The following is a 27,028-nucleotide window of genomic DNA, read 5'->3' as shown; positions in this document are numbered from 1 at the left end:
ACGGGTCCTGTGATTTACAGGCAACAAGGACATTCCAACACACACACACACACACACACACACACACACACACACACACACACACACACACACACACACACACACACACACACACACACACACACACACACACACACACACACACACACACACACACACACACACACACCACACACACACACACACACACACACACACACACACACACACACACACACACACACACACACACACACACACACACACACACACACACACCGTCTGGTCAGAAAGCCTCTTTTCCCTCCTCCCACTGCAGAAGCCGGAGAGCCTGTGGAGGACTTTTAGTTTCACTCTAGCTGAGACTTTTGTGAAGGAAAAAAATCTGAGTAATAACTGTTACAGAAAAATAAAAACTTAAAAGGATAATATGGGTAAAAATTGCGTGTTTTGAAATAAATTAACAAATAAAAACAATTGTAAAACAAAAGCAGTGCTGTCGGTTTATTGTGTTTGGTTTGATCTTCAAAGGAAGTCCCCTGTGACCCCCGCGGATGGAAATGAGATTTTGACCACAACAATAACAAAGAGGAGATATTCATGCAGAGATAAACTGTCTAGTAAAGACAATAAACAAAATGTATTTTACATAATGTATTTTGTATATTAAATTGTTTACTTTATTGCACAATTATAGCTTTACAAAAGATCAGTGCAGGCTCTACAGAGTTGCCTGTTTTAAGTAGAAAACACATAATCTTTTCAATAATATGTTGCACTAAGAATATATATGATCCAATATTGTCCTATATCAAAACCCTAAATGTACCATTGTCAGTATTCATGTGTGATTTGGTGCATCAATGTTGTTCTTCATGTTGATCTGGAGCTGTGAGTCAGTGGAGTTATTATCTGCGGTCACCTGCTCATCCACCGTCGGCACGGTGCTGCGGATGCAGGTTCCTGAAGAGATGAGGCGCCCGGGCCCGGCCCCCTGGGAGAGGGCGTACGACGAGCGGCGGAGAGACGCTCCTCTTCTCAACCTCGACCTCAGCTCCATCGGCTGAGAGGACGCACTGTGGACCTGCAGCACAGCCAGGTGAGAGAGACATCAGTCAACATTCAGCTTTACAACTGCTTCTGCTTTGTGTTTATAAGGAATCAATACCTAGGCGAATGGCAAACTACTCACCCCATCGCATATATAAGACGCTAAGATTGGTAGCACGCTTACAGGTCCAAAATAACATAAAATGAGAACCAGATTTAAATCATATCGAATTGGTCCTCAAGTCAAGCAGATATAGTTTTAAACTTGCTGTTAACTTGTCTTGTTAAAAAACAGTAGGATGGACACAACTATAAAAATAATCACTGAGCAAAATATTACATAACCATTATTATAAACTAGTCTCAACGCTTTATTTTATACCATATTGTTAAGAAATAAATCACAAGAAACTAGAATAAAAAAGATGAATGAATAAAAGACGGATGTACAGGAGCTTAATTGCTGTGTGCTTTGACATCATATCAATTGGATAATTTTTGCATTGCATCCTTGTTTCTAAATTACATTTTTTCTTTTCATGCAGTCTTACCTTGTGTTTGTCGTGCATGTTGAGGATGACATTGATAGCCAGAGCGGTCATTGAGGGTAAAACAGCCGTCCAGGTGGTGAGCAGAGCTGTGAGCCACACCAGTGGATCAATGAAGGCCCTATCAGACGCTCCTGATGAAAAGCACACACAGAGCAATCAAACCAGCTCACAGGGGTGGTTACACATCATCAGATCAACATTTTACTATAATAGCATTTTTAACTGTGTTTGGATATTTGTTTTGTCCAACAATTGTTTTTATATTATTTGACCCTGTGACGAAGGTAACTTCGTCACTGTGAACTGACGGCTTCGGGCCTGGTAACTCAGCACTTTAGTGAACAGTTTTGCACTTTATTAGCGTGATTGCACAGTACCGTTTGGTATGGCATATTTTAAATACTAATTATTGAGATAGTATTTATTAAAGGATAGTGTGCACCTGGTGTCCTGTGTTGTCTCCTCCCCCCTCACCTGTGTCTAGTTGCTGATTAGTGTGTGTGGGTATTTAGGCTCCGTTTCCCTGTCTGTTAGAAAAAGGGAGTGTGTGTGTGAGATCCTGGTGGCTGCAGGCTGGGCTCACGTGAACAGCAGCAGCAGGATTGAGGCTGTGTGTAATGTGTTCATATTTTAATAAATGCCCACGTTGGGTTATATTTTTGGACGTTCTGCCTCTGCCTCCTTGCTTGGTCTGGGCCGCTCAACGGTCAGCTTCACAATTGGTGGCAGTGGTGGGATTCGACCAAGCGAGGAGGTGAAAATGACGAGAGGAAAGAAGAGGGACCAAAGAGAGGAACCGCGGCTGGGGGTGGCTATGCCTGGAACTGACCAGGGGGCCACGGCTGCTGAGGCAGCGGGAGACGAGACACAAGCAGCGGGAGACGCGAGACAGGCAGGAGGAGACGGGAGACAGGCAGGAGGAGCAGCGTTTGCGGGCCGAGGAGGCGGACCCGGACCCAGGAGGAGTCGACAGAACCTGGGTCGTGCTGGAGGCAGACCAACGCCTTGCAACAGGCCAGGACAGCTTCCGGATAGGTGGCAGCGCGACATGTTTGACAACGGCTTCACTGGCCCCGCTGGAGGTGGCGGCGTTGAAAGCGGGTGGCTGACTGGTTGTCCCGAAGCCGAGACTTTTAAGACACTGTGCTTCCTGGGGAGAGGGGTAAGGAAATGTGACGAAGGTAACTTCGTCACTGTGAACTGATGGCTTCGGGCCTGGTAACTCAGCACTTTAGTGAACAGTTTTGCACTTTATTAGCGTGATTGCACAGTACCGTTTGGTATGGCATATTTGCACATTTTAAATACTAATTATTGAGATAGTATTTATTAAAGGATTGTGTGCACCTGGTGCCCTGTGTTGTCTCCTCCCCCCTCACCTGTGTCTAGTTGCTGATTAGTGTGTGTGGGTATTTAGGCTCTGTTTCCCTGTCTGTTAGAAAAAGGGAGTGTGTGTGTGAGATCCTGGTGGCTGCAGGCTGGGCTCACGTGAACAGCAGCAGCAGGATTGAGGCTGTGTGTAATGTGTTCATATTTTAATAAATGCCCACGTTGGGTTATATTTTTGGACGTTCTGCCTCTGCCTCCTTGCTTGGTCTGGGCCGCTCAACGGTCAGCTTCACAATTGGTGGCAGTGGTGGGATTCGACCAAGCGAGGAGGTGAAAATGACGAGAGGAAAGAAGAGGGACCAAAGAGAGGAACCGCGGCTGGGGGTGGCTATGCCTGGAACTGACCAGGGGTCCACGGCTGCTGAGGCAGCGGGAGACGAGACACAAGCAGCGGGAGACGCGAGACAGGCAGGAGGAGACGGGAGACAGGCAGGAGGAGCAGCGTTTGCGGGCCGAGGAGGCGGACCCGGACCCAGGAGGAGTCGACAGAACCTGGGTCGTGCTGGAGGCAGACCAACGCCTTGCAACAGGCCAGGACAGCTTCCGGATAGGTGGCAGCGCGACATGTTTGACAACGGCTTCACTGGCTTCAGCGGCCCCGCTGGAGGTGGCGGCGTTGAAAGCGGGTGGCTGACTGGTTGTCCCGAAGCCGAGACTTTTAAGACACTGTGCTTCCTGGGGAGAGGGGTAAGGAAATGTGACGAAGGTAACTTCGTCACTGTGAACTGATGGCTTCGGGCCTGGTAACTCAGCACTTTAGTGAACAGTTTTGCACTTTATTAGCGTGATTGCACAGTACCGTTTGGTATGGCATATTTGCACATTTTAAATACTAATTATTGAGATAGTATTTATTAAAGGATAGTGTGCACCTGGTGCCCTGTGTTGTCTCCTCCCCCCTCACCTGTGTCTAGTTGCTGATTAGTGTGTGTGGGTATTTAGGCTCTGTTTCCCTGTCTGTTAGAAAAAGGGAGTGTGTGTGTGTGAGATCCTGGTGGCTGCAGGCTGGGCTCACGTGAACAGCAGCAGCAGGATTGAGGCTGTGTGTAATGTGTTCATATTTTAATAAATGCCCACGTTGGGTTATATTTTTGGACGTTCTGCCTCTGCCTCCTTGCTTGGTCTGGGCCGCTCAACGGTCAGCTTCACAGACCCCAAGAGTGCAGAAGTTCATGCTGTAATGGGTGTAACAAAAAAACACAGTCTGGAGTAACATCGCTCAAGTGACAGAAATGAATAGAGTAAGCTTGCGGTGAGATGAGTAGAAGTGTACCGAGAAAGAAATAGTCCACGGGTGAAGCTTTAAACAGACGGGTGCTCTGGGTGATCCTGGAACAGATGAAGAACAACACCACAGAGACACACACCGCTGCCACGTTCAACCTGGTCCAGTATCTGGTGACCAGAGAAATCTAAAACACAAACAGAAATATTGTCATCTTGATATACAGCCTTCCTCCTCACACTCTGTCCCCAAAGAGTCCCCAACTAGCCGTAAGATATCTCTAATGACCACCACATTCGGAAACTTCCCCAGCCTGCTTCTGTATTTAAGGTTCCCAAACCAAGCTGTTGTATCGTAACAAATATGTGTATGCCTATAATCTATGGTAGTTGGATACAGTGCTCCTGCACCCAACACGTGCGAAACTGTCTTCCAGCAGCAGTTGGCAATGCGTGTTCAAGTGTTTGTTGCTTTGAATGTAGGCCTGAAGGACGAAGGACTACTCTGTCTGTTTTCTCCAAAGTTGCCTACCCCAACTTTGAATAAAGCTTCGTTTTCTCATGAGTTCACGGACTAAGCAATTGATCATTCATCACAATTTCATCATTTAATTGTCATTATAATTCTTCTCAATTTTGGCAACTGCAGCTGAAGTTAAAAAAGTAGATTCCATAATTTCTAAATGAACAAATATATCAATTAAGTTCTCTTTTCTAAATTTGATCAAATTAGACTTAAAAGAGAATATTAGTCAGCCACAAATAAATATTTGTGTGTATGTAATACAGTTTATAATGTTTAATACACAGACACCATCTTGTGTTTTACTGCATTTAAATGTAAAATGGAGAAAAAGCTCCGTAGAGAAAGATGTATTTATTGCATATGAACTAAAAAACATCCAATTTCACATAATATGTAATGTCATTGAGGGTGCAAAGATGGTGGATTGTGCAATAATAATAATAATATTTAATAGCATTCCCCCTGTGTTTTCACAATATATTGTTTTATAACATGTTTTAAATTATGATTAAATCTTCCTGTGGTTCACTTGCATCTATACAAAATGTGATCATTACCTCAACGTTGGCAGTGAACGTTGCTGCCATGGCGACAGTCACTGCCATGGTCTGGAAGTCATAAGCTGTGTTGTGAAAAACTCCAAAAGGGATGAAGAAGAAGACGAGAGAAGAGTAGACTGCATAGAGGAGCGATGAGATGAGAATGAGAGGGCTGGAGAGCTCCTGTCTCTGTCCCGACCGGTACAGCTCCGGCCACTTCAGGCTGCTCTCTGCGTTCACATCCTACAACAGAAAGAGGGAGGATGAAGCATTATGAATTACATTTGAGGTATTTCAATGATTTCCAATATTACAATCACAATTCTAATCATTTCTGAACCAATTGAAATACAAAAGAATAAATAAAACAAAAGAACAACCAATTCATAGTGGCCCTAACAGCTTTTGTTTATGGTGTTCACCGTAACATGTATCTGCATATTTATGACTTTAGAATATCAACATGAAATATTGATCCCATTAGACTTGAATTTTTGCCTGAAATGTTCCTTGGACATTTCCTGTTTTTAAAAATTAAAATATGATCATTGAATACATACAAATATGCATCTCCTTAACTGTCTCACCTGTTCAAAGAAGGCCAAACACATAACTGGGAATGATGTGTAGAAGACGCTGTAGAGAAAAATGAACCATGTCTCATATAGAGACTGCAAGAGAAGAATAGATGGTGGAGTTAATGCAGGATGATTATCTCCATATTTGAGTTCAGTTCATTATGTAACATTCAGTCTCATCCATGTATAGCTAACCTGAGCACTGAAGCCGTTGAAGAAACCAAACCATATGTGCACCAGAGCAAAGCCACAGGTCTTAAACAAGAAGTAGCGCAAGAAGAAGGAAATGCGCCTGTAGGACCAGCGGCCGTGGACCAGGAGCAGCCGCTGCAGAAATCTGAACTGGGACAAAGCAAAGTCTGCGTTCTGCACGGCCTGACCCCCCTCCACTCCTGCAAGGCCCACGCCGACATGAGCCGCTGGGGATGGCAACAGTCAGAAAAGGCATTGAAAAAGAGGAAGAACATGTAAGAACATCAAAGCAGAAAGCACACAGGGACAGGGTGTTAAGAGTCAAGTAGATCTATATAGTATTGTTTAGTTGTGTACTTATTTCATTACAAATCTGGATAATTTCAAACCACAACTGTAATATTAATCCTGGTTAAAGTTTGGTTAATTTGATAGAATCTTCTTTGAGCATGCGTAAGCTTTGTGGTCTGCCAGAAGCTGTCTTAAATTGACTTTGTATCCACTTTCAAGCGACGCTATTGTGAGTTTAACCTGACTTACTCTTGATCATGTTCACGTCATTGGCACCGTCCCCGATGGACATGGTGACGGAGCGGGTGTGTTTCCTGACCAATGAGACGATGTCAGCTTTCTGTCCGGGTGTCACGCGACAGCAGAGCACCGACTGACACTGCTCCGCCAGCCTCATGAACGTAGCCCCCCACTCAGGCCTCTGGTCAAACTCTGTCTGGAAAACAACACCATCAAACAGCTCAGATTAGGTCATAGTTACTGTTGGGAAAATACTGAATATACTCTTCTAATATCAGTGTAGCGCATGATAACAAAGGCCCTACGTAGCTGTGTACGTAACCGGATGTATGATTACCTAGAAGAGCGTCAGGACACACTGTTTTAGGCATACGATAGCTATGTGACAACGATTGACATGATGATTCAGCCCCTAGAGAGATAGCCATATGACTCATGTTTATTGCTTACGCAGGCCTTAGCTAATCTGAACTGTGGCCAGAATACTGCTTTGAACCGGTATTCTTCCATCTTGTGACCGTAACACACTCTCTTGTATATAAGCATGTCAAGGACACTATTCGGGGAACTACTTTGTCCCATGCAGCCCTGTGTGTGATGACTACTTCCATTCTTGCAAGGATAATAAATACATGTATCCTCATATTGAAGCTCAAGCCGGTGACGAGTGATATTTTTCTAACAGTAAATTCACAACAAATGTTGACCTGTAATGATATAATTCTGTATCACATGACATCACATTTCTTGTTCGAGGTACAGTTGAATGAAAATTGTTCATCACTAAACCAAATCAACATTAACTCTTACACTCTCAGAATTTTTAAGCATGTTTGAATTAATAAATATTTTAGTGTTAAATATGTTTTTTTTAATAGTACATTATATATTTAGGCTCCTGTTCTTTGCCCCTTAAAATGTCCTTGAAGTACCTCACCGACATTTGTAATAATTGAATCAAGAGGTTAATTATTTAAACCATCGGCCTTTAAAGCACAGTTGAAAGCCATTACACGGGTACTTTAACAAAGAGTGAAAGGAAGGTTAATAGGCAATTTCAAACACAACCAAATCTTCGGCAAACTATATGATGACAGTTATTCATCATATAAATGTGTAACCTATATCCTGTATGTCCAGTGTTTACCAGCTCAGGTCCAGTGAGCACCAAAGCAGTCTTCGCTTCAGCCGCCTGCTTGTCTACAGCCCACAGCTCTGTCTGCCTGGCCTTGAAGAAAGTGACCCCTGGGTCTGGGGACTGGAGTATCTGTCTGCAGGGGCAAAAACATACAAAGATCAATGAGCTGGTGTGAGTGTGTGCATGTGTGTGTTTGTGTATTTCTGCTAACCTGAGCTCCTGCCATTCCAGTAATCTGGTATCAGGATCCAGTAACTTGCAAGCATATCCGATATTCACTGCAGTCTCTAGAAGAACGAAGGGGCAGGAAAGACAGAAACCACAGTGAGACATGAAGTGTAAAAAAAGCGGTGCCACTTCAAATGATTCTACAGTAAGACACGATACCTTTTTTGTCCCCAGTAAGTACCCATACTTTAAGTCCAGCCTGTTGAAGCAGAGCAATAGTCTCAGGAACGCCTTCTTGAAGTCTGTCCTCTATCGCTGTCACCCCAATAAGCTACGAACCATAAGAGTACAAATGATCTTTAAGCATTCCTGAAGGATATTGGCTTTTTTACGTAGCAAGAAAAGGATAAAAACAAATATTATAAGGTTGATAACATGGAAAATGCACATTATTTGCTTTGAAAAGTAACGTTTCTGCAGTAATAGGCTCTAAGGACATCATTTGTATGTGGTTAAACGCTAGCAATCCTCTTATTTGCCTATTCTGGGATGTTTTACTGTCACACTAACACAGTAACAGTTGGACAGTGTCAATGTGTTGCTATGGAAACAGAATGTTGAGCGCAACTCTTGCTTGGATTTGAGTCTTTACAGATTATTACATGCACAAAAACCTAAAAGCACACTACAGGAAAGGGAAAACGCAAACAAGCATAATAGGGCCTCTTTTCGGGATTCCGGGAAAAGAAAAAGGGAAGAAATAAATAATGACAGGCTTGATTTAAAGATATCCTGTGACATGTACATGAAAGATCCCACCGAGGAGGAGCCCACCTGCAGATCTATCTCCATCTGATCATAAAGCTTTTCCAGCAGTGCGTCGCGGTCAGAGGTAACCATGGTTGCAGATTTATCCAGAGTTTTACTCCACTGCTCCCATGATGCCTCGGGAACAGATCGAACCGCAACACACAAAGTCCTCAGACAGGCCTGGGAAAACAGCTGACAGGAGACGAGTTCACACGTTATTATTACAGGTTCCAGAGATGGCAAAAGTACACACATCCTTTACTCAAGTAGAAGTACAGATACTCGTGTTTCAAAAGTAGAAGTACTGACTAAACTTCTTTACTCAAGAAAAAGTAAAGAGGTCTTCGAAATGTACTTAAGTAAAAAGTACCCATAACTAGCAGCTGTTTTAAAGAGTACCTGACCTCCCTTTATATTAATAGAACAATAATGTGATTGTTAGCTAATGAATGTTTCGATGCTGAACAATGGCAACATGACAAAGTTCTCATTGGTCCCTCTTCTTTAGAGAAGACCAGGAAATGATGGATACACGGATCGTGTTCAAATCAATAGGCACGTAATGGCTCTAAATAATAATGATCACGCCACCAAACACACATTCAAACTAAAGTAACGAGCCTGTGTTGAAAATGTAAGAAGTAGAAAGTAAAGGTATTTGTGTTCAAAATGTAAGAAGTGAAAGTAAAAAGTAATCAGAAAAATAAGTAGTGGAGTAAAGTACCGATACCAGACAAATGTACTTAAGTACAGTAACCAAGTATTTGTACTCCACTACTCTCAGCAGGAGATCGCTGGCCTGATAAGTTCTTCAGACTCTATTGATCAAGAACTTTGAACTACTCTGAGATGATCCATGCAGTGTGTCAAAGCTAATAGAATTGATGGAAGATATTGTGCCTTCAGTACAATATGACCCATACAGATAATCATACAAAAGACAATCTAAACATCGATTTGTTTGACAAATGACTATTTGGATCAACACCTTGCACATTTTAAATACCTTTGTAGAGACTTTCCAGATGCAGTCAAAAACACCCTAATGACTTCATTTTCTGACTTTTCCTTTAGCCCATCTATAGTTTCTAGTATTAATTGGTTCTCATACCTGTGTCATTGTATTTTTGTTTGTTTTATTTGTACATCACTTGTCTCCTAAATGATTGTATTTAAATTAGCTTTTATAAACTGTTCCCTGTTGCTTACTCTTGATTGTAATGTTTTGTGTAAAGCACAGATTTGAGTTTTTGTTGAAATGTGCTATATGAGTGAACTTGACATTTATTTTATTTGAGTTTGCAGTGAATTCTCTATATTAAGGTCCGTGAAATTTAGCACATTAATATCACCCTGACATATAACTTTGATTCTCTGACTTTTCATACAGCACTACCACAAGGAAAACCTTAGCTGTTAGCGTATTGAGATATTCAACACATGTTAACATGCTTAGCACATTGCCAAGATTGTGTAATTTTGTAACTTCTTAATACTGCCATGGAGACCAAAGATACTAGCAGAGTGTCATAAAAATAGTAGTATGCTCAATAACGGCACACATTTAGTAGAAACTCCAGCTCACCTCCAGGGCTCGTTCAGTCCTTTCCTGATGCAGACAGTCCTTCTGCAGTCTCTCCAGGATCACTAGGTCGGCCCCTTTACAGTACAGCTTTAACCCACCCTCAGGCTCCCGCACTGAGAGAAAACAAATAACAGTATGTATAATTTATTTAAAAAGAAGTTGAACTTGTAAATTATAAAAGATTGTAAGATTGAAGTGTGTATTACGAGTGCTGCTCTCACCAAGTACTGACATGCGTCTTCTGTGACTGGTGAAGTCCAGCAGAGCGAGCAGCCGATACTCGCGAGTGACACCCAGCTCGGAGACAACGATAACATCTCGTGTCCTGGAGAGAAAGACCCAGCCCAGCTCCCTCGCTGCCCCAACGAGAGCTTCCTCATCCGGGGACGCAGACTGGTAAACTGGAGCCTCTGGAGGAACACACAAGGTGGATGTAAACATGATGTCTGCAAGGAATATTATGTTATTATCAGGTCAAACCAGCGATGGGGATGTAGAATCAATGTGAGCATCCTTTCAAGTTCTTATTTCAACATTTGAAAAGCAGTGCGTCGAAGTTCACATACAGGTTCTTTGGCTTTTAATTGTAGCACCCCCATCAGGTCAATACAAAACAAACAGTGGAAACATGAATCACACGCTGAGAATCTCATCAAATAATAAACCAGCGCTGTCTGAGGTATAACCTGAGGTTTAGCACTTTTCTCAGATGTAGGATGAGAACTGAGCTACTTTGATCTGGATCACAGTAAAAACTGATACTTTCACACAGAAACAACCTTCTTTCCACTCGGCCATGACAGTGTGGCAGACAGACAGCGCTCTGAGGAACTGGCAGCTGATTGCACACTGCTGTCCTCTGAGCTTCTGCACCAGGCTGGGAGCCGACATGAACAAACCCCCGCAGGAGAAGGGATTCCAGCTCAGGTCCATGGGCTGTAGACATACAGAAGGAAGATGGTGCATCCAAGGTTAATCTGCACTGACATTATTAGTCTACAAGTCTTATTATTCTTATCTTATTATTAATGTTGTCTTATATCTCTATTACGTATACTGAGTAGGTTATCTGTTGTGTGAACTTTTTGGTTATTATATTTATTTTCTTGCCTATTTGACATTACATACAGTATGCTATAGTATATGTGTTCCGATACGTTTTTATATTTGACCTGAATAGGCTTTCTGTGTATTTTGTGTTGTGTGCTATATTGTTGAAGCAGCTTTGAGCTGCAACCTGTAAACAAAGCTTAATATTATACAGTGTTGCAACTGTGGCTAACATGAAGACAGTCTCATGGCCAAATGGTTACAGAAATGATGACGGAAAAACAGGCACTTATTTAACAGAAGATATACTACAAAAAGGAGGAAAGAACATGCAATCTTTGCAGCGGGTTGAAATGAAAACGATTCAAAGACCCAGATTTGAGAGCAGTGCTATGGTACCTCTGTGTCTTCTGCCTTGCTTGATGCATCACCTGTAAAAGAAGATCATTTTATTTTATTTATTGACCAACAAAAAGCATTTTGAATAAATAATGACGGCTGAACCAGGTAGTGGCACGTACATATGGTGTGATATGATTCTGACAAGGTTTGAACTAGTTTTGTTTTCACTGAGGAGAGTCGGGGTTAACCATTCATCAGTCGCTGTTTGTTTAGTGTCTCCTGTTGGGTCTCTTGAGGAAGTCTTTGCTCCACTGAAAGTCAGCGAGGGAACTTGTCTCTGGGGTCATTATCAAACTCTGTTACATAAATTGTTAAGGAAGCAAATTACTTTGTCAAATAACAGGATGCAATCTGCTCTAAACATGAATTTGGACAAAGACTGGATTTATTTTTTTTTTTTACAAAGTGAAATCAACATAAATATGAATAGTGTGTCATTATTATTGTGTCATCTTAAAGATTAGTTAGTGTGAACAAGTTTACTCTATAATCTCAATAATTACACTATATACTAATGGATAGGGGTGGTCACCATCTGTCCTTTTTTCTGAGATTTTATTCAACTATTGTTCACTTTGTTCTTTGCAAGGATATCTGATTAATATTATGAATGAGTTCTAATGTGAAGCTGTTTTCAAAATGGGAGAAATAATTCTCATATTTGTCTTAACTTTAGAGTCAACATGACTACTGCACTCATGTGACAAGGTTGTTTAACAACCTCTTAAGCCCTGAGTCTGTTTAAAAAAATTTTTCTTTAGAAAACTTTATTTTATATTATTTGGTCAGTACATGATATACACAAGTTACATTAATAATACACATAAAACACAATGAATACATATATAAATAACATAAAGAGAGCACGTTTATATTCCAATGAGACTCAGTTCGGTCACAGACTCAAAACGTCCCATGGCTGAGTCTGGGATTTGTCCAGGGTTTTTCTTCTCCTTAGTTCAGTAAGTATTTGTTTCACCACTGTTTATGATCGTCTGATTTAGTACCATTTTGCACCTTGTTTTCCAGATTTTCATACATGTGATACAAATTACCAGCTGAAAAAGGTCCCTGTGTTTATTGTCCATCCCCTCATCCAGAATACAATACATGATTGAGACATATTCTACATTGAAGTCTAACCCGATGCCCCGTAGGAGCGACCACACCTCCTGGGCTCTGTAGTTCCCATGAATAATTGTAACTTATTTTTTGCCTCAGGGGCCTGTTTTTCAGGTTTCAGGCTCAAAAATGCCACTAACACAACACAGACTATATCTTCACTTCTAAAAAGGGGTAAATTAATAATCTTTTCTCTCAAAGCAAGGTTACATCTGTGAGATGGATGTAGAAGTGTCAGAATCAATATAGATGTTTTTATTTTAAAGTAAATTCAGATGGAACATAGTAAAAACATGTAAATTCTAATGTCCGCCTAAAAACCCCCCATTACTTATAGTGAAAACCACCCTTGAATGATGGGTTAGTAGACTAAAAGCTTTAGGAATCCAAACTATAACATATAATAAGTACCCTTTATCAAGATTGATGCAAAACAAGTGAAATGTGACCTTTTTAGAGAGGTTTAGAAAAACTCACCTCTGGGTAATTTGGGAACCATCAGTTCCATTTGACCTTTTTCACTGTAAAAATCATTTTATTACTTTGAATTATCACTATAGGTATTCATTCCATCCAAATACACCTGTTGTGAAAAAAATAAAAAAACATACTCCGTTATCCTCTTAGGCCCCACGGACCCGGTTCCGAAATCGCGTCATTTGCAGGAAACAACGTCTAAGGAACCTTAATATTTAATAAACTATGAATATTTTATATCCATATAATGGGAAAAAACTCATTTAACTGATCTTTTTCATTTAAAAAAAACAAAAAAACACACAATGCTAACAGTGAGCCTCTGAATTAGCCCCGAGCGAAAAATGCTAACCTATTACTGCACCGAAACTCACTCCTAGCTCCCTTATTACTTATCCTAGCTGCACATCCAACACATCGTTTATGATCGTAAAGACACAGAATCTAACGGTGCCCACCCCAACACTGAAAGATACAAACTTGCGACGTTATCAACAAAAACGTACATCAAAACAAGTGGCGCTAGGTACTAACATGCGCTAGGCTAACATGGCTTACCTTCCTCTTTGTCTGGTCTAAACTGGTCTTCAATGGCATTAAAACGATAAAGGAAGAAGAGTAACACCAGTGACGTAACACCAGTGACAATTTGGAGAAAACACTACCATTTTAACAAAATGGCTGCAATGTGTCAGACCAAATATGGCTTCAGTCAATATCAAAATCATTTAACTCTTCAATATAATACATTTTCCCATTCAAATGTTCACCCCTAGGGCAATGCAATGAGTAACACTAATGACAGACTTGAAAGACGCATGTAACATTTGAAGATAAAATGACACCTTTAACAAACAAAGTAAGAAGTATCTGACTTTCCTCATGTCTTTGTCCACTGCACTGCCTCAAATGATCTCTTGTTACAGGAGGCACTTCAGAGACAGTACATTATTTCAAAAATAAAAGCGTTTTGTGTAGCAGTAACACCAATGACGTAATTTTGGGTGACTGACATTTATTTGATATTATTAATAATAATTTGCGTTTTTTGTTACCATTTCAGTGTTATATGTAATGCTTGTAATGTTATGTAAATTAGATTTATTTATTGAAAATAAAATCTTTTAAATTAAAACTATAGGCTCCACTTCCATGTATGATCAAAGTGACAAGGCAGTTCCTTGAACTTGACATTTTAAATAAATTGCAATTTACGTATAAAACCATTTTTTATTTATATTTTATTTAGTACTATTGCAAAGACAATCTCTATTTATTCAACATATATAATGAATGTGAGTATTAGGTCAACGTCATGTATTTTGGTGTCTGCAAAAGTAAGTGACAGCACTTCCACCTTTTCTGTAGAATGACCCAGTTACGATAAGTAATAAGGGCATTTCTACCGTGAGTGCTGTGCAAAAGTCCGTTAGCATTAGTTAGCATTTTTTCGCTCCATGCTAATTCAAAGGCTTGGTATTACTCTTGTGTTTCTTTTAGCTACAAATTGTTCATATTGTCAGTTAGCTGAGTTTCTTACTGTTAAAAGGGTATGGAACATTAATAGTTTCATAAATGTTAAGAAGCCCTGAGACAGTCTCGTAAAAAACGGTGGGAGGGGTCCACTGGGGGGACCCTCGGGCTTAAGAGGTTAAGGATAGCATGTCAAACTCATCTTTCAAATCATTTTAGTGGTTGAGTGGTTTGAATTTTAATTTAGAGCTAGCCATGCAGCGTAAGGTCAAATATATGCTTTGTTTTGTAATAAGTAAAAGTGCTGGAGTTGATGTTATCTTCCAACAGATATGATAATTTATTAGTAAATAATGCAGCACATCCAATTATTTTCTTTTTTTATAATTTTTGTTACACACTTACTCTGCCTTCCTTCACTCATATGTTAAGTGTATTTCCTTTGTGATAAAACACACATTAAACAAAGTGAAATATACATTTCTGTGCATTATTTTTAAAAGTCTTTATAGACATTGCGACAATGTTGCTATTGGGATTTCTTTTGGAAAGTCATGTCATGAAAATCTGACATTTTACCCAAATCAGTCAAATATAAAAATACTAGCTAGTTAAAACATGTTTTACCATAGACCTCCCCAGCTATGCAGCACTGTCTGAAGAGCAGACGGTTCTGGGTCAGTGTCCCAGTCTTGTCACTCAGCAGGTATCCCACTTGGCCGAGCTCCTCGTTCAGTGAAGTGTTCCTGGCCTGGGCCGGTTTGTTGGCCTGCTGCCAATACATCTCCATATCCCAGCCGATAAACAGGCTGTGGACCGTGTGGATCACCTCAAACCTGTGAACACACACATGGAGGACACATACACACAGTCAGACAGTAAACACAGCTGTATCAACCCTGCTAGAGTGAATCATCTTAGATGGAACTAACGAGATGTAGAGCACAATGGGCATTGTCGGGCTGAGCAGGATGATGTAGCTCCAGAAGATGAGGAACCCAGTGTAGACGGGGTTGCCGTTAATCACCAGAGCAGAAGTAGGCCCTGTGTGGCTCATGGCCCAGCTGGAAAATACGCCGGCGCCGATGGCAAGGAGCAGAGCTGCCAGCAGCACGGACAGGACGATCTACACATCAAATTCAACTTTATTTGTATAGGCTTTACAGATTAACAAACATAGAGGTTTTAAAAGATAATTAAAATGTCAAAAATATTATAAAAGACATGATAGAACGTGAAATACAAAAGCATTTAAATCGACATAAAATAAAACAAAGACAGTAAAAATACAATAAAATGTAGGACTCCGGAGGAAAAACTCTTACTAAATATAGGCTTTATTAAAAAGCAAGGTCTTCAACACACTCTTAAAATGTTGGACACTGTCTGCCTCCCTACTAAAAACAGTAAGTCTTGAGTTCCAGACACACACAAACAGTTTAGAATAGTGTGTGTGTGTGTATCTTAAAGTCACAAGATATCTCGTGCTCGTCACCCCACATGCCCTTTGCCCACTCACCCCGATCACCACTTGGTTAAAAACTCTCTCCATCCGAGTCCTCTTCACTCTCAGTTTCCCGCAGTTCCTCAGGATCTTGCTGTCTGCGCCTGTGTGCGGAGCAGAAACTCTTAGATGCTATCGCTGGTCCGAGCAAGTTCGGAGACCGCTGTGCAGCCAGAGGGTGAAAGTTCAAGCCCTCGTGTCAGTGAGCATCCTCCGACGTGCCCTTGAGCATGAAGCTGAGTTTCTACCAGTTCCGGGGTGTCTGACCCGGCTGTGGAGAGGGTCAGCGGGGAGAGAGAATTTCCCTTGCAAAGATCAATAAAATATGATATCACATTATGTTTTCCAGTGATGTTGTCTCCAACTCTCAGACTACTGAAAGTTAAAATGACAAATGTGTGTGCCATGTCTTCAAAAAATTTCAGGGACAAACTTCCTATAACAACAATACTTCAACCTTGATCATGCATAATTTAAAGTAGGCTGTGTCAAGTGTGTGTGTGAGGAGGGTAAAGAGTTATAATCAGGCTGAACTGGGGTCACACCGATAGACAGTCTCTGATGAATGACATAAGCCCCATCTCTGGAAGAATTTGATCTATTGATCTGCTCCACCCGAACTGAAAGGGTCATCCATGACACCTCTGCATGGTCCAGTAATATCCGATCAATGATCACTTAAAAGACAGAAGCAGCCGGTTATCTGCCCGACGTTAACAGACCCACATTTAAGACACAGCGGCAAGAGTTAAGTACTGTCCATAATTAGCAGTATAATGCATTCCACATATTACAATTTGTCATTGAAACAAGTGGAGGCCACAGTAGAAGGGGAAATTAGGATAGGTGGCATGGACACAGCACATATTGTAATAGTGTTATCTCTGTTATCAAACACCTCTATGAGGCATAATGCCACGTCTCAGGGTTTCTCTTCCTCCTGTCTGCTTCCTAGTTTAGACTCAACAGACCAGTTGGGCAGTTTCTACTAACCATTTGCTAAAGGGAGATACAATCTTTCCGTTAACTGACTCATTCCACAGAAATATATGTTCATATTCTTTTTTCCAAACTAAATAAGTTTTTGCTTCGAGTACCAGTGTATATGGTCAAGCCGTAGGCGAACTCTGTGTTGCGTAGGACGGTTCCCCTCAGGAGGATGTGCTCGTTGTCCAGCAGAAGACTCTCTCCTCGCCAGTGCATCTGGCCTCTGAAGGTGTACAGGCGATTGTTTGGCTCCTCGCAGAGAACGACACCTGGAAAATTCAAAGTTGAATGCGTTCTTTCTTAAGACAAGTAATGCAAGTCTTAAAGAAGTTTACTCGTCTAGTTTTAAATGAGATTTTCCTTAATGGCAAACATTTATTCACCATCAAAGGCAGCAAGGGTCTCCTCTGAGGGGTGGGAGGTCAGCTGGTTGTGTGTAGCACTGAGAGCCTGCCTGAACTTGAGATTACTCTCTCTGAATGAAGAAAATAAAAGTTGTATTAACACTTAATAGTTGAGTACAAGAGATAATGATGAGAAGCTAAGGGAGTATGCAATTACACGCATAGATGAAAATGTGGAAATGTCTTTACTCTGAAATAAACCTTAAAGCACTTCCGTTTTAAACTTGTAACAAAAAGTAGTATCCATTTGTTTTGTTTTTTTATATATTACTACTAAAACGTCTATATTTATCATAAAGTGACTACATAAAAACATGCATGTTATCATTACATGATGAATTAAATCCTTCATTTTCTACAGAATAAGCTTAATAAAAAGAGCAGAAAGAGTTTCTTACCCGTCGATATCTGCCGTCTCTACATAACAGAGACTGTGAGGTTCAGAACTACACAGGAGGAGAAGGTCAGCCTGCGAGGAAAGAGAGAAAAGAGAGATTTATCATTTAAAAGTTTAGCAGCTCTAATGCCGACATTTCTCACTTAAAGTTATAAAATATGCCACCTAAAGGGTAGGTTAACAATTTATTCATGAAATCTTATATTTCTGTTAATTTAATGTTTCATCATTTAGAAATCTCACAGGGATGACTTGGTCTTTGTGGATCCGCAGCACATCTCCCACACACACATCCTTCCACTGCGCTCTGCTGAAACTGAGGCAGAACAGATGAGGAAGGAGCAAATGGGGAACAAACAAAACAAGCTCTTTTATTTTTATATAATTTGCTGTTCACAAATCTACAATGCTACCATGAATACATACAACACAAATTAACAGACAGAAGTGTAACCAAAATACACTATCACATTTTAAATCACCCTAACCCAAATGGATGCCATTTTATTATAAATATTAGTATGTTATATTATTGTTAAAAAACGCATACGATAAGTAAACTCTTTACATATGTGACTTTACCAGTACTTTACACGTTTACAGTGTAGCAAAACATGGTCTGTGCAGGCCTTTAATTAAAATAATATACATTCAAGTCTTATTATTATATGAATTGCAAGATCAATAAAGTACATCTAATCTGAAAAACGTATTATCCGTTACTAGAAACAACAAAATATTCTCTTCTTTGCAGCTCTCAAGCATTAACCACACTTTTAAGGGTAGTGTACACGTTTTTTTTAAGTGATGTCTGAATCCCCAAGAGGAGGGTAACACTCTCAGGGAATAAACCGAGGCAACAGTATCCCTGAAGAGGGGAGAAGATGTCATCAAGAGGTTGGTCATAGTTCATGTCTTCCAATAAGTGTGGAAAATGTTCTGGCCCTGCTCTAATGCACAGCAGGACCATATAGGGATTCACTCATTCACACTTCATTAGAGGTTCATTAGAGGGCCGTTTCAAACTGGAAGTCCTGAGAGAATAACACATCGTCTTTGTCCTCACCTCTGGGAGTCGAGTACGTCACAGGGTCGGGAGTTAATCTCAGAGTCGCTGCGCCTCCTCGCCTGGACCACAGATGGACAGAGTGAGACCCAAAAAGATAATGAGAGAAGGAGATAGAGAAGTGAGACACAGATGGAGAAAAAGAGAGATTGACAGGGAGCGTGTGAGAGGGAATGAGGGTGGCCGTGAAAGGTTGAACAGGAGAGAGGAGAAAGGAGAAACGCCATTACGGGGCTCTACAGTGACACCAGCTGGGAGATTTACACCCTCCACTAAATGATTAGTCAATAGAGAGGGGTCAAGCAAGCGTTTCACCCAGAGCTGTTAACGACCGTAACTCAGTGATGCACTTAACCAGAGAATTCTCCATGCAAAACATCACGCCTGCATTTAAAAGGAAAAGCTTTAATGATGGGAGAGAAAATTAATGCTACTGGGATGACTGGTTTTGTCAATGAGGAGAGGACAAGGAGTCAATGCGGACAATGAAGGAGAGGGAAGAGTGTGCACATTCTTAAGTGCCAGGTGCATAAATGCATGAGTGAGGCCGGTCGTATATTTGCGTTTTAAGATCTTGCAATTGTGTGAGTGAGGGTGGGTGGATTCATCACGAGGGGGATATTCCCCCTCCTTACACTCCACCCAGCAGGAGAGAAAGGGTTACTACGGAGTGATTGGTGGTCTTACCATGTCGTTGGCAAGGTCTTTCAGCCCTCTCACTGACAGGACGATGAGAAGCGGGAAGATGGTGATGTAGAAAGGTATGGAGGAGATGACAGGGACACACTGGAAACCACACACAAGCATGGGGAAAACACAGAAGGGAAAGGAGTCGCACATACTGTATGAACTAGGGATGCACCGAATATTCGGCCACCGAAAATTATCGGCCGAAAATGGTTAAAAAGGCCCTTTCGGCCGAAAGGGTTTTAGCACTGAAAAAATATCACCGAATGTCAGAACAGGCTTACGTTGGTAACCTAACGTGTTGTTGTGATGACGTAATAAAGACGCGGCGACCATGCTCGCGGCTGGCTCACAGGGGGGGAACATTGACCTTTGTCATCGAGATTGCCCTGAGCCTTTAACAAATCGTATTAAATAATCTGATGATAGACTGTAAACAGAATAGCTGAAATTTTAACAAACTAAATAACTCAGTTTCCTCTAATCATTAACCCATGTTTGTATCATGTAGTTAACTCCGTGTGTTGCTGCTAGCATACATAACACCTGACGTGGAAACGTTACTCGTGGATGGGGCTACAGAGCTGCTAGAAAGACAGTCGAACCCGGTACATTCCTCCGTCTGCATGCGGTGCACTTTTGCTAAATGTTTAGACAAATTGCTCATGCTTACATGCTAAACTCTTATTGCACTTATGGTAACAAGTATTCTCCACATCGAGACGGGTAAAGTTTAACCACACCTCGGAGCGCGTTCTCTCCGCCATCTCTGCAGTGTGCTCCGCTGCATGTAGCAGCTGCGTGTGTGTAAACTGCCCCGCCCCCTCGCACACAGACGGGGGAGAGATCTCGTCTGATCGAAAATACATCATAGACGCATTTGTTGTCTTTGCATATTAGAAACAAGTTGGCGACACTAAGACTGCGATATCATGTTTTTTAGCAATAATACATGACATATATAAATGTACTGTATGCATTCAAAAGTGCTGAATAAATGTTTTATGGACCCATAATAGTGATTATTATTTAAGTTAAGTTTTGCCATAATCATGTCTATTTCCATAATCAGAACAACATTGGTAAAAAATGTATACATTATATATATATATATATATATATATATATATATATATATGTATACATTATATATATATATATATATATATATATATATATATATTTCTATTAATCATTTTCGGCCTTTGGTTTTCGGCCAACTGTTTCCTATTTTCGGTATCGGTTTCGGCCAAGAATTTCCCATTCGGTGCACCCCTAGTATGAACCATACGCACACAATAGACTAAACAGTCAAAAGCAGACCTTGAATTTAGAGGATTTCTGTCAAACTACACTAGGCAAATTTAAGTTAAGTGTTTGAAAAGCATGACATCCTGTTTCAGAGGCTAATTTCTTACCCTCCTTTAAATTACAGTACGGGAATCACCCCCTCCAGGTACTAGGCAAGGCAAGGCCATTGATTTGTATAGCACAATTCATACAGTAATGCAATTCAAAGTGCTTTACAGGATCAAACAGATCATACATTGAGAAGAAATACAAAACACACAAAATAATTAATTAAAAGAAAGAAAACCATGTTTAACAGTTCGAAAATTAGAACATTTAAATTTGAAAAGCCATATTAAAAAGAAATGTTTTTAGACCTGATTTAAATGATTCTAAAGTGCTAGCCATTCTCGGATGTTCTGAGAGTTTGTTCCGCATTAGGAGCATAGATGCAGAAGGCTGCTTTCCCACGCTTTGATCTCACACATGGAACAGTGAGCTGGCCTGCGCCTGAAGACCTAAGGGGTCTGCTGGGTTCGTACCACTGAAGGAGGTCCTTGATATATTTGGATCCTAGCCCGTTTAGTGCTTTATATGTGTGCATTAAAATCTTAAAATCAATTCTCTCACTAACTGGAAGCCAATGCAGCGATCTCAGCACTGGAGTGATGTGATCTGTTTTCTTTGTCCGGGTTAAGATTCTGGCAGCAGCATTTTGAATTAGTTGGAGTTTACGGAGTGATTTTTTTGTGAGGCCTGTGAAGATGCTGTTGCAGTAGTCAAGCTTGCTAAAAACAAATGCATGGACAAGTTTTTCAAGGTCTTGCTTGGACATAAGGTCTTTAATACGCGAGATATTTTTTAGATGGTAGTAGGCTGAACTCTACCAACCAGTCAAGTTGGAGTTTAAATCCAAGTGTAAAGATGACCACTTCCTCATTTATCTTGTAAAATGTCACAGTATTTGAATTCATGAGCTATGGCACAAACATGTTTTGTGACATAATGAATTTGACCATTAAAATATCATCAGTTCAACCATGGGTGCAAGTTGATGTCTGTGACAAACTAGAATACATTCCTTTAAGGTGTTCTGAGATATCACATTCATGCCAATGTTACGTGCAAACCAAATACCTTTGCAGAGCCGTAAGAAACATATCTACAGTTTTATTAGACCATTTCATATATAGCTCGATATGTATATCCCAGGTTAAGGAACATTCCATTTTCCATCCGTTTTAAGGGGGAACAAATGTCTGGAATGGCTTTTCATACACAACTAAATAATGTACCTCAATCGCCGGAAAATACATTCGACCGCTGTACGATAATGTTCACATTTTATAAAAAATGTTTGCCTCTTCCTGCACTGTTTATAATTTGTTAGGTCTGTGTATTTTAAAATGTTGCAAACAATAGAATAAAAGAAACATATTGGCATAATTCTTATAACTTTGGATTGTCTGCACAATAAAAAAAAAAATTTGATCCCACAATATTATAAAATATAAGCTGCTCCTGTAAAATAACAATAACAATAATAAATAACATTTTATAGATTGAAAGCACTAGAGACAGCGAGAGAGAGGCAGTCTGACCTGCATCACCACCATGAGAAGGAAGTAGAGATTGGCTGCTCGCTGAAACTGTTCGAACAGCGTCAGGGGCAGGAAGGTCAGGGGGGAGTACTTGTAGCTGCGGACCAAATTGTCCTGGCAACAGACACGAACAGCAAAAGAGAAAAACACAAGGGAGACTTATGTATTAGCACATTAACATGTGTCTCAATGTATCAGCATGCCAACAGGTGTTCGGTTACCGTGTGGAGGGGAGGAAGCACCGACTCACCGCATATCTCCCCCAGCGGAAGCACAGAAAGGATTTCATCTGTTTGTGATGCTTTCTGCCGTTCGCCCTCACCTCCCACGTGAGGCCTGTCACACACTCAGAATCAGAATCAGAATACCTTTATTAGTCCCACAGAGGGGACATTTTCGTAGTTACAGCAGTTACTACGTTTTCAAAATACACATCCTGTAACAGTTCTTAGGATTTAGCAGCCAGGTATATATTGCAGTTTTAACGGCAAATATATATAATGCACATATAGCACATATTGCACATAGTTGGATGGTATTTAACTGCAGCAAGTTACAACATTTACAAAATACACATCTTGTAACAGTTCTAAGGATTTAGCAGCCAGGTATATATTACACAGTTATTAACGGCATATATATATATATATTGCACATAGTTGGTTGGTATTTAACAGCAAAGGGTGTTATTGTCTGTGTGTGTGTGTGTGTGTGTGTGTGTGTGTGTGTGCGGGGGGGTTCTACTAGGGGCTGTGCTGGTTGTATAGTCTGACCGCTGTGGGAAGGAAGGACCTGAAAGTTAGCTCAAAGAGACATTTACACGCAATCATGTAATGTATCATTTACAGCAGACAACAGGTGGAGTTTAATGTGCAGGCATAAGTAGTGTACTGCTGTTCACTGTTAATACATCTCAAAGGGATTCTTGCATTGCCTAGTCAGAGCCTCAAGAAGGCGCAGATTCTAATAGCATATGGTGGAGAAACATGATGCCCCTATAGTAGATTTCAATTGAGATTAAAGATCACATGCAGGCTGCTTACGTAAATATAACACTGCTAATTTGTGTAAGTGGCTGAGAATGTTAAAGTTGGTTTCATTTTTTGAATAAAAAAAACACTGATACCTCTATGGTACCTCTAATGATTCAAAGTCAACAGTGAGATAAAGCGACAGTGAGCAGCAGGTGGAGAGTAACAAAATATGAAATGGAAGATATCAAAGGAAACGTACCAGATTCAAATCCTTCCATGGAAACGATGCAGAAGAGACGCTTGTAGACTCAGGTTATGAAGGAGACAACAGAGTGATAGGGCTGCTTGTGTCCTTCTAGTCAAAATCCTTGTAACTCATTGCACTGTTACCATGCTAACATGCAACAGACAAAAGGCTAAAATATCAGTATGGCTGTCCAGATCAGACTCCCGTACTAGTTGTAACTTTACAAACCTTACCCATCCCTGATTCACCACTCAAACAAAATGTTACTAAAGTGAACAGAGGCAACTCAAGGCTTGTTTTCTTTATGATGAAATGCTCAAAGATGTAACAACTCCTCTGGATACATCTGCAGGAAGCTGGATGAGCAATCCCAACGAGAGACAACTGAGGCTGCTCAGGTCCAACATCTGAATCAAACCTGCAAAGGATTAACGTGGAGATAAATCAACTGTAATTGATGACACACCATTTACCTCTCAAGTAATACAGTTGTCAATTAAAACCCAAAAAGGACATTAAAATTGTATTTTCTCATTTATAAATCCTTTTTTGTAAAGCTGTTAGGAGTGTTGTTGAAATGAACCATAAGCAGCAGATTATAAATAACACACACTTACCTGCATTGTTAGCTAGTGCTATCCATGGGAAGTGTATAGTACTAGCAGCCAGGCGACAAAGCAGAGCCATCAATCATGAAGCTCTACTGTCCACCGCTGTAACACGGTTGTATTCATAACCATTATTCAGCTGGTTTACATAAAAACAAACTCGCTCCACGGATCCCCCTCTTCGACTGTGTGCTTCAGGCCCCGCCCTCATCTCGCTCCCAGGTAAAGGCTCAGGTATCGCACACTGTGCACCTCACCTGACCTGACGAGGGGAAGAGGAGTGGAGGAGGGGCGCCTAGACAAGAGAAGAAAAACCAGAACAAATCACTGAACTGTTAAGGTTATTTTATGCAGCTATAACAACGACGAAATGTTTAGTCTTTGGAAGCAAACCAAGATTAAAGATAAACTCACCTTTCTAACTAACATTAAACGGTGTCACGGAAAGCCTGTTGTGACAATATGGTAATCTGGGAGTATTGGTTTACAGGAATGTACGACACTATGCATTCAGACTGAGCAGGAATGACAACCACTGCTCTCCCCCACTGCTTTTTTTGGTCTATTTTCCCACAATCGCTTACTAAAAATGATAATCATACTCTAAATAGGAATCAAATGTGTGCAATAAAGAGTAAATAACCCTTGGATTCAGTCTAGCAGTTGTTTGTATAAGCAAGAGCCCCAGACCCCATTAACAGTGTGCTGTCAAAAACACTCAAAAAGTGAAATTAAAGTGTTACATCTGTGCATCTGTGATGTACAGTACTTTCTGATTAGTATGAAACATTGAATTAACTTTTTTTTTTTTTTTTTAAATAGCATATTTGAATTAATATGCCCTTAAAAACAGGATCTTACGAAACATACAGTATATAAAGTGCCTCAGTTAAGAAACTGGACAAATTCAAGCCATGGATTTTCTATTTGACATGCTGTAGTTTCAAATGTGCATTCTTCATGAGTCTAATGCCACCTGGTGGAGGGTAGCACCCACTACAGTTTAACCATCAGATGAAGGTCACAGGGGGTGAATTTGACAACAATAGCATGTCTGGAAAAAAAGGAAGCTTACTGAATGTATAGGTTCACTAAATGTCAGTTAAATGTACTATTTGTGGTTTCATATCTTTGTCTCTTCTCTTCCCACAAATGCCACATATCAACAGCTAAAGGTGTGTGTATCCTACGTCTAGGTGTGTGTGTGTGTGTGTGTGTGTGTGTGTGTGTGTGTGTGTGTGTGTGTGCGTGTGCATATCTAGGGCAATCTTTCCTATCTGATGTTACAGCTGTCTGTGCAGCACAGTGGTTAGGGAGATGAGCCGATGGTGCTCAACAGGCCAGGCTTTTCCACCACAGTTTAACCGTTGGCTACCTCACAACATTAAACACACAGGAGAACAGGCCTTTAAAGCCTGTGGGGGATTGTCAAATGTCTACTTTGCAAATATGGGGGGAAAGACAAAGGATAGAGCTAAATGAAACATGTATGTACTACACATTTCATTCAGTAATTTAAAATACAAAAATACAAAAAATACAACCAAGCTAAATAGAAAACATTAAATTAAACAACTTGAAATATTTATTAAAATAGCTTTAAATATAAAAAAGAGATTCAAAAAGATCTGATGAATAAAATGCTTAAATAAATGCTTTAATAGTTTAAAACAATACTGTCACATTGAAAGAGCTTGTACTCTAAATGTTTCTCCTGATAATACTTGATGTAAAGCTCCCTTCCCAATATGTTTCAAATGTAAGAGATGGGGAACACTATCCACAGTTCTTATTTGCAAAAAACAATATATATTTATGGTATTATATCGATATCTTTCAAGCCTGATATGATTTGTTCCCTTCATCACTTATTCGGATTCGCATAAGAAAGGGACTTCTTCACAGTAAGTCAAGACAAAATAATTTCTTACAGGAATGAACACCTTATTATCGCGAGAGACTTAAAACATTTGATCATATCCTTTAGCCACATCTAGGACCCTTGTAGCTGAAAAGTGAATACATATAAACCATGTGTGAACAGTTTGTTTCTGCTACAAGCGTGTACAAAAAGTAACTGGCAGGTCAAACAGTATACCTTAAGTTTATCTTACATTACTCGGACAATAGGAACTGAGCTCTGTTAAAATTAGTAATACTTCTTACGTATTTCAACACCTTTAGATTCTTGCAACTGACAAAACGTCACAAAAAAAAAAAATTCAAGATCAACATTCTCATCGCAGCATCAGAAGCCAGTGAGAACAAACACAGGAGGAAAGGATGACGAGTGCTACTTCCTCATGTTTTGATCATTACAAAATGGAAATAAGAGCAAGCGGTTCAAACATATCATGTCAGTAAAGCACAGTGAGGTTTGTTTCTTGATTGTTATCAACGTGCTGTTGTCCACAAAGATTAACCAATGATCTAAATATTTTTCTTTCTCTTAGGTTACCGTTAACTGTGACTTGAGAAA

At 40.4% G+C, this 27,028-nt stretch overlaps 1 protein-coding gene across 5 annotated transcripts in view; it reads right to left on the bottom strand.

Moving 5' to 3' along the window:
* Positions 1–27,028, bottom strand: part of atp8b3 (ATPase phospholipid transporting 8B3) — a 63,112-nt gene that overhangs the window by 17,857 nt on the left and 18,227 nt on the right. For 2 of the 5 annotated variants that reach the window (XM_034216293.1, XM_034216294.1), the window contains exons 2-29: positions 24,559–24,844; positions 23,954–24,359; positions 22,971–23,056; positions 22,721–22,834; positions 19,830–19,928; positions 19,143–19,204; positions 18,320–18,392; positions 18,078–18,148; positions 17,659–17,750; positions 17,386–17,544; positions 16,304–16,392; positions 15,717–15,910; positions 15,412–15,620; positions 11,710–11,741; positions 11,040–11,196; positions 10,482–10,670; positions 10,261–10,373; positions 8,700–8,867; positions 8,085–8,196; positions 7,909–7,984; positions 7,707–7,830; positions 6,569–6,755; positions 6,032–6,255; positions 5,846–5,929; positions 5,277–5,501; positions 4,243–4,381; positions 1,581–1,711; positions 379–1,063 (exon numbers count right to left, since the gene is read on the bottom strand). In XM_034216293.1, coding sequence (XP_034072184.1) covers positions 821–1,063; positions 1,581–1,711; positions 4,243–4,381; positions 5,277–5,501; positions 5,846–5,929; positions 6,032–6,255; positions 6,569–6,755; positions 7,707–7,830; positions 7,909–7,984; positions 8,085–8,196; positions 8,700–8,867; positions 10,261–10,373; positions 10,482–10,670; positions 11,040–11,196; positions 11,710–11,741; positions 15,412–15,620; positions 15,717–15,910; positions 16,304–16,392; positions 17,386–17,544; positions 17,659–17,750; positions 18,078–18,148; positions 18,320–18,392; positions 19,143–19,204; positions 19,830–19,928; positions 22,721–22,834; positions 22,971–23,056; positions 23,954–23,972 — 3,471 coding nt within the window. In that variant the 5' untranslated portion in view covers positions 23,973–24,359; positions 24,559–24,844 and the 3' untranslated portion in view covers positions 379–820. Of the gene's footprint in view, positions 1–378; positions 1,064–1,580; positions 1,712–4,242; positions 4,382–5,276; positions 5,502–5,845; positions 5,930–6,031; positions 6,256–6,568; positions 6,756–7,706; positions 7,831–7,908; positions 7,985–8,084; positions 8,197–8,699; positions 8,868–10,260; positions 10,374–10,481; positions 10,671–11,039; positions 11,197–11,709; positions 11,742–15,411; positions 15,621–15,716; positions 15,911–16,303; positions 16,393–17,385; positions 17,545–17,658; positions 17,751–18,077; positions 18,149–18,319; positions 18,393–19,142; positions 19,205–19,829; positions 19,929–22,720; positions 22,835–22,970; positions 23,057–23,953; positions 24,360–24,558; positions 24,845–24,963; positions 25,005–27,028 lie in introns of those variants that run through there. The other 3 variants (XM_034216295.1, XM_034216297.1, XM_034216298.1) reach the window with 3 other exon arrangements.

The sequence above is a fragment of the Gymnodraco acuticeps genome, unplaced genomic scaffold (assembly GCF_902827175.1).
Source record: "Gymnodraco acuticeps unplaced genomic scaffold, fGymAcu1.1, whole genome shotgun sequence".
In the NCBI taxonomy this organism is placed as follows: Eukaryota; Metazoa; Chordata; class Actinopteri; order Perciformes; family Bathydraconidae; genus Gymnodraco; species Gymnodraco acuticeps.
This window is presented reverse-complemented; position numbering and strand designations above follow the sequence as displayed.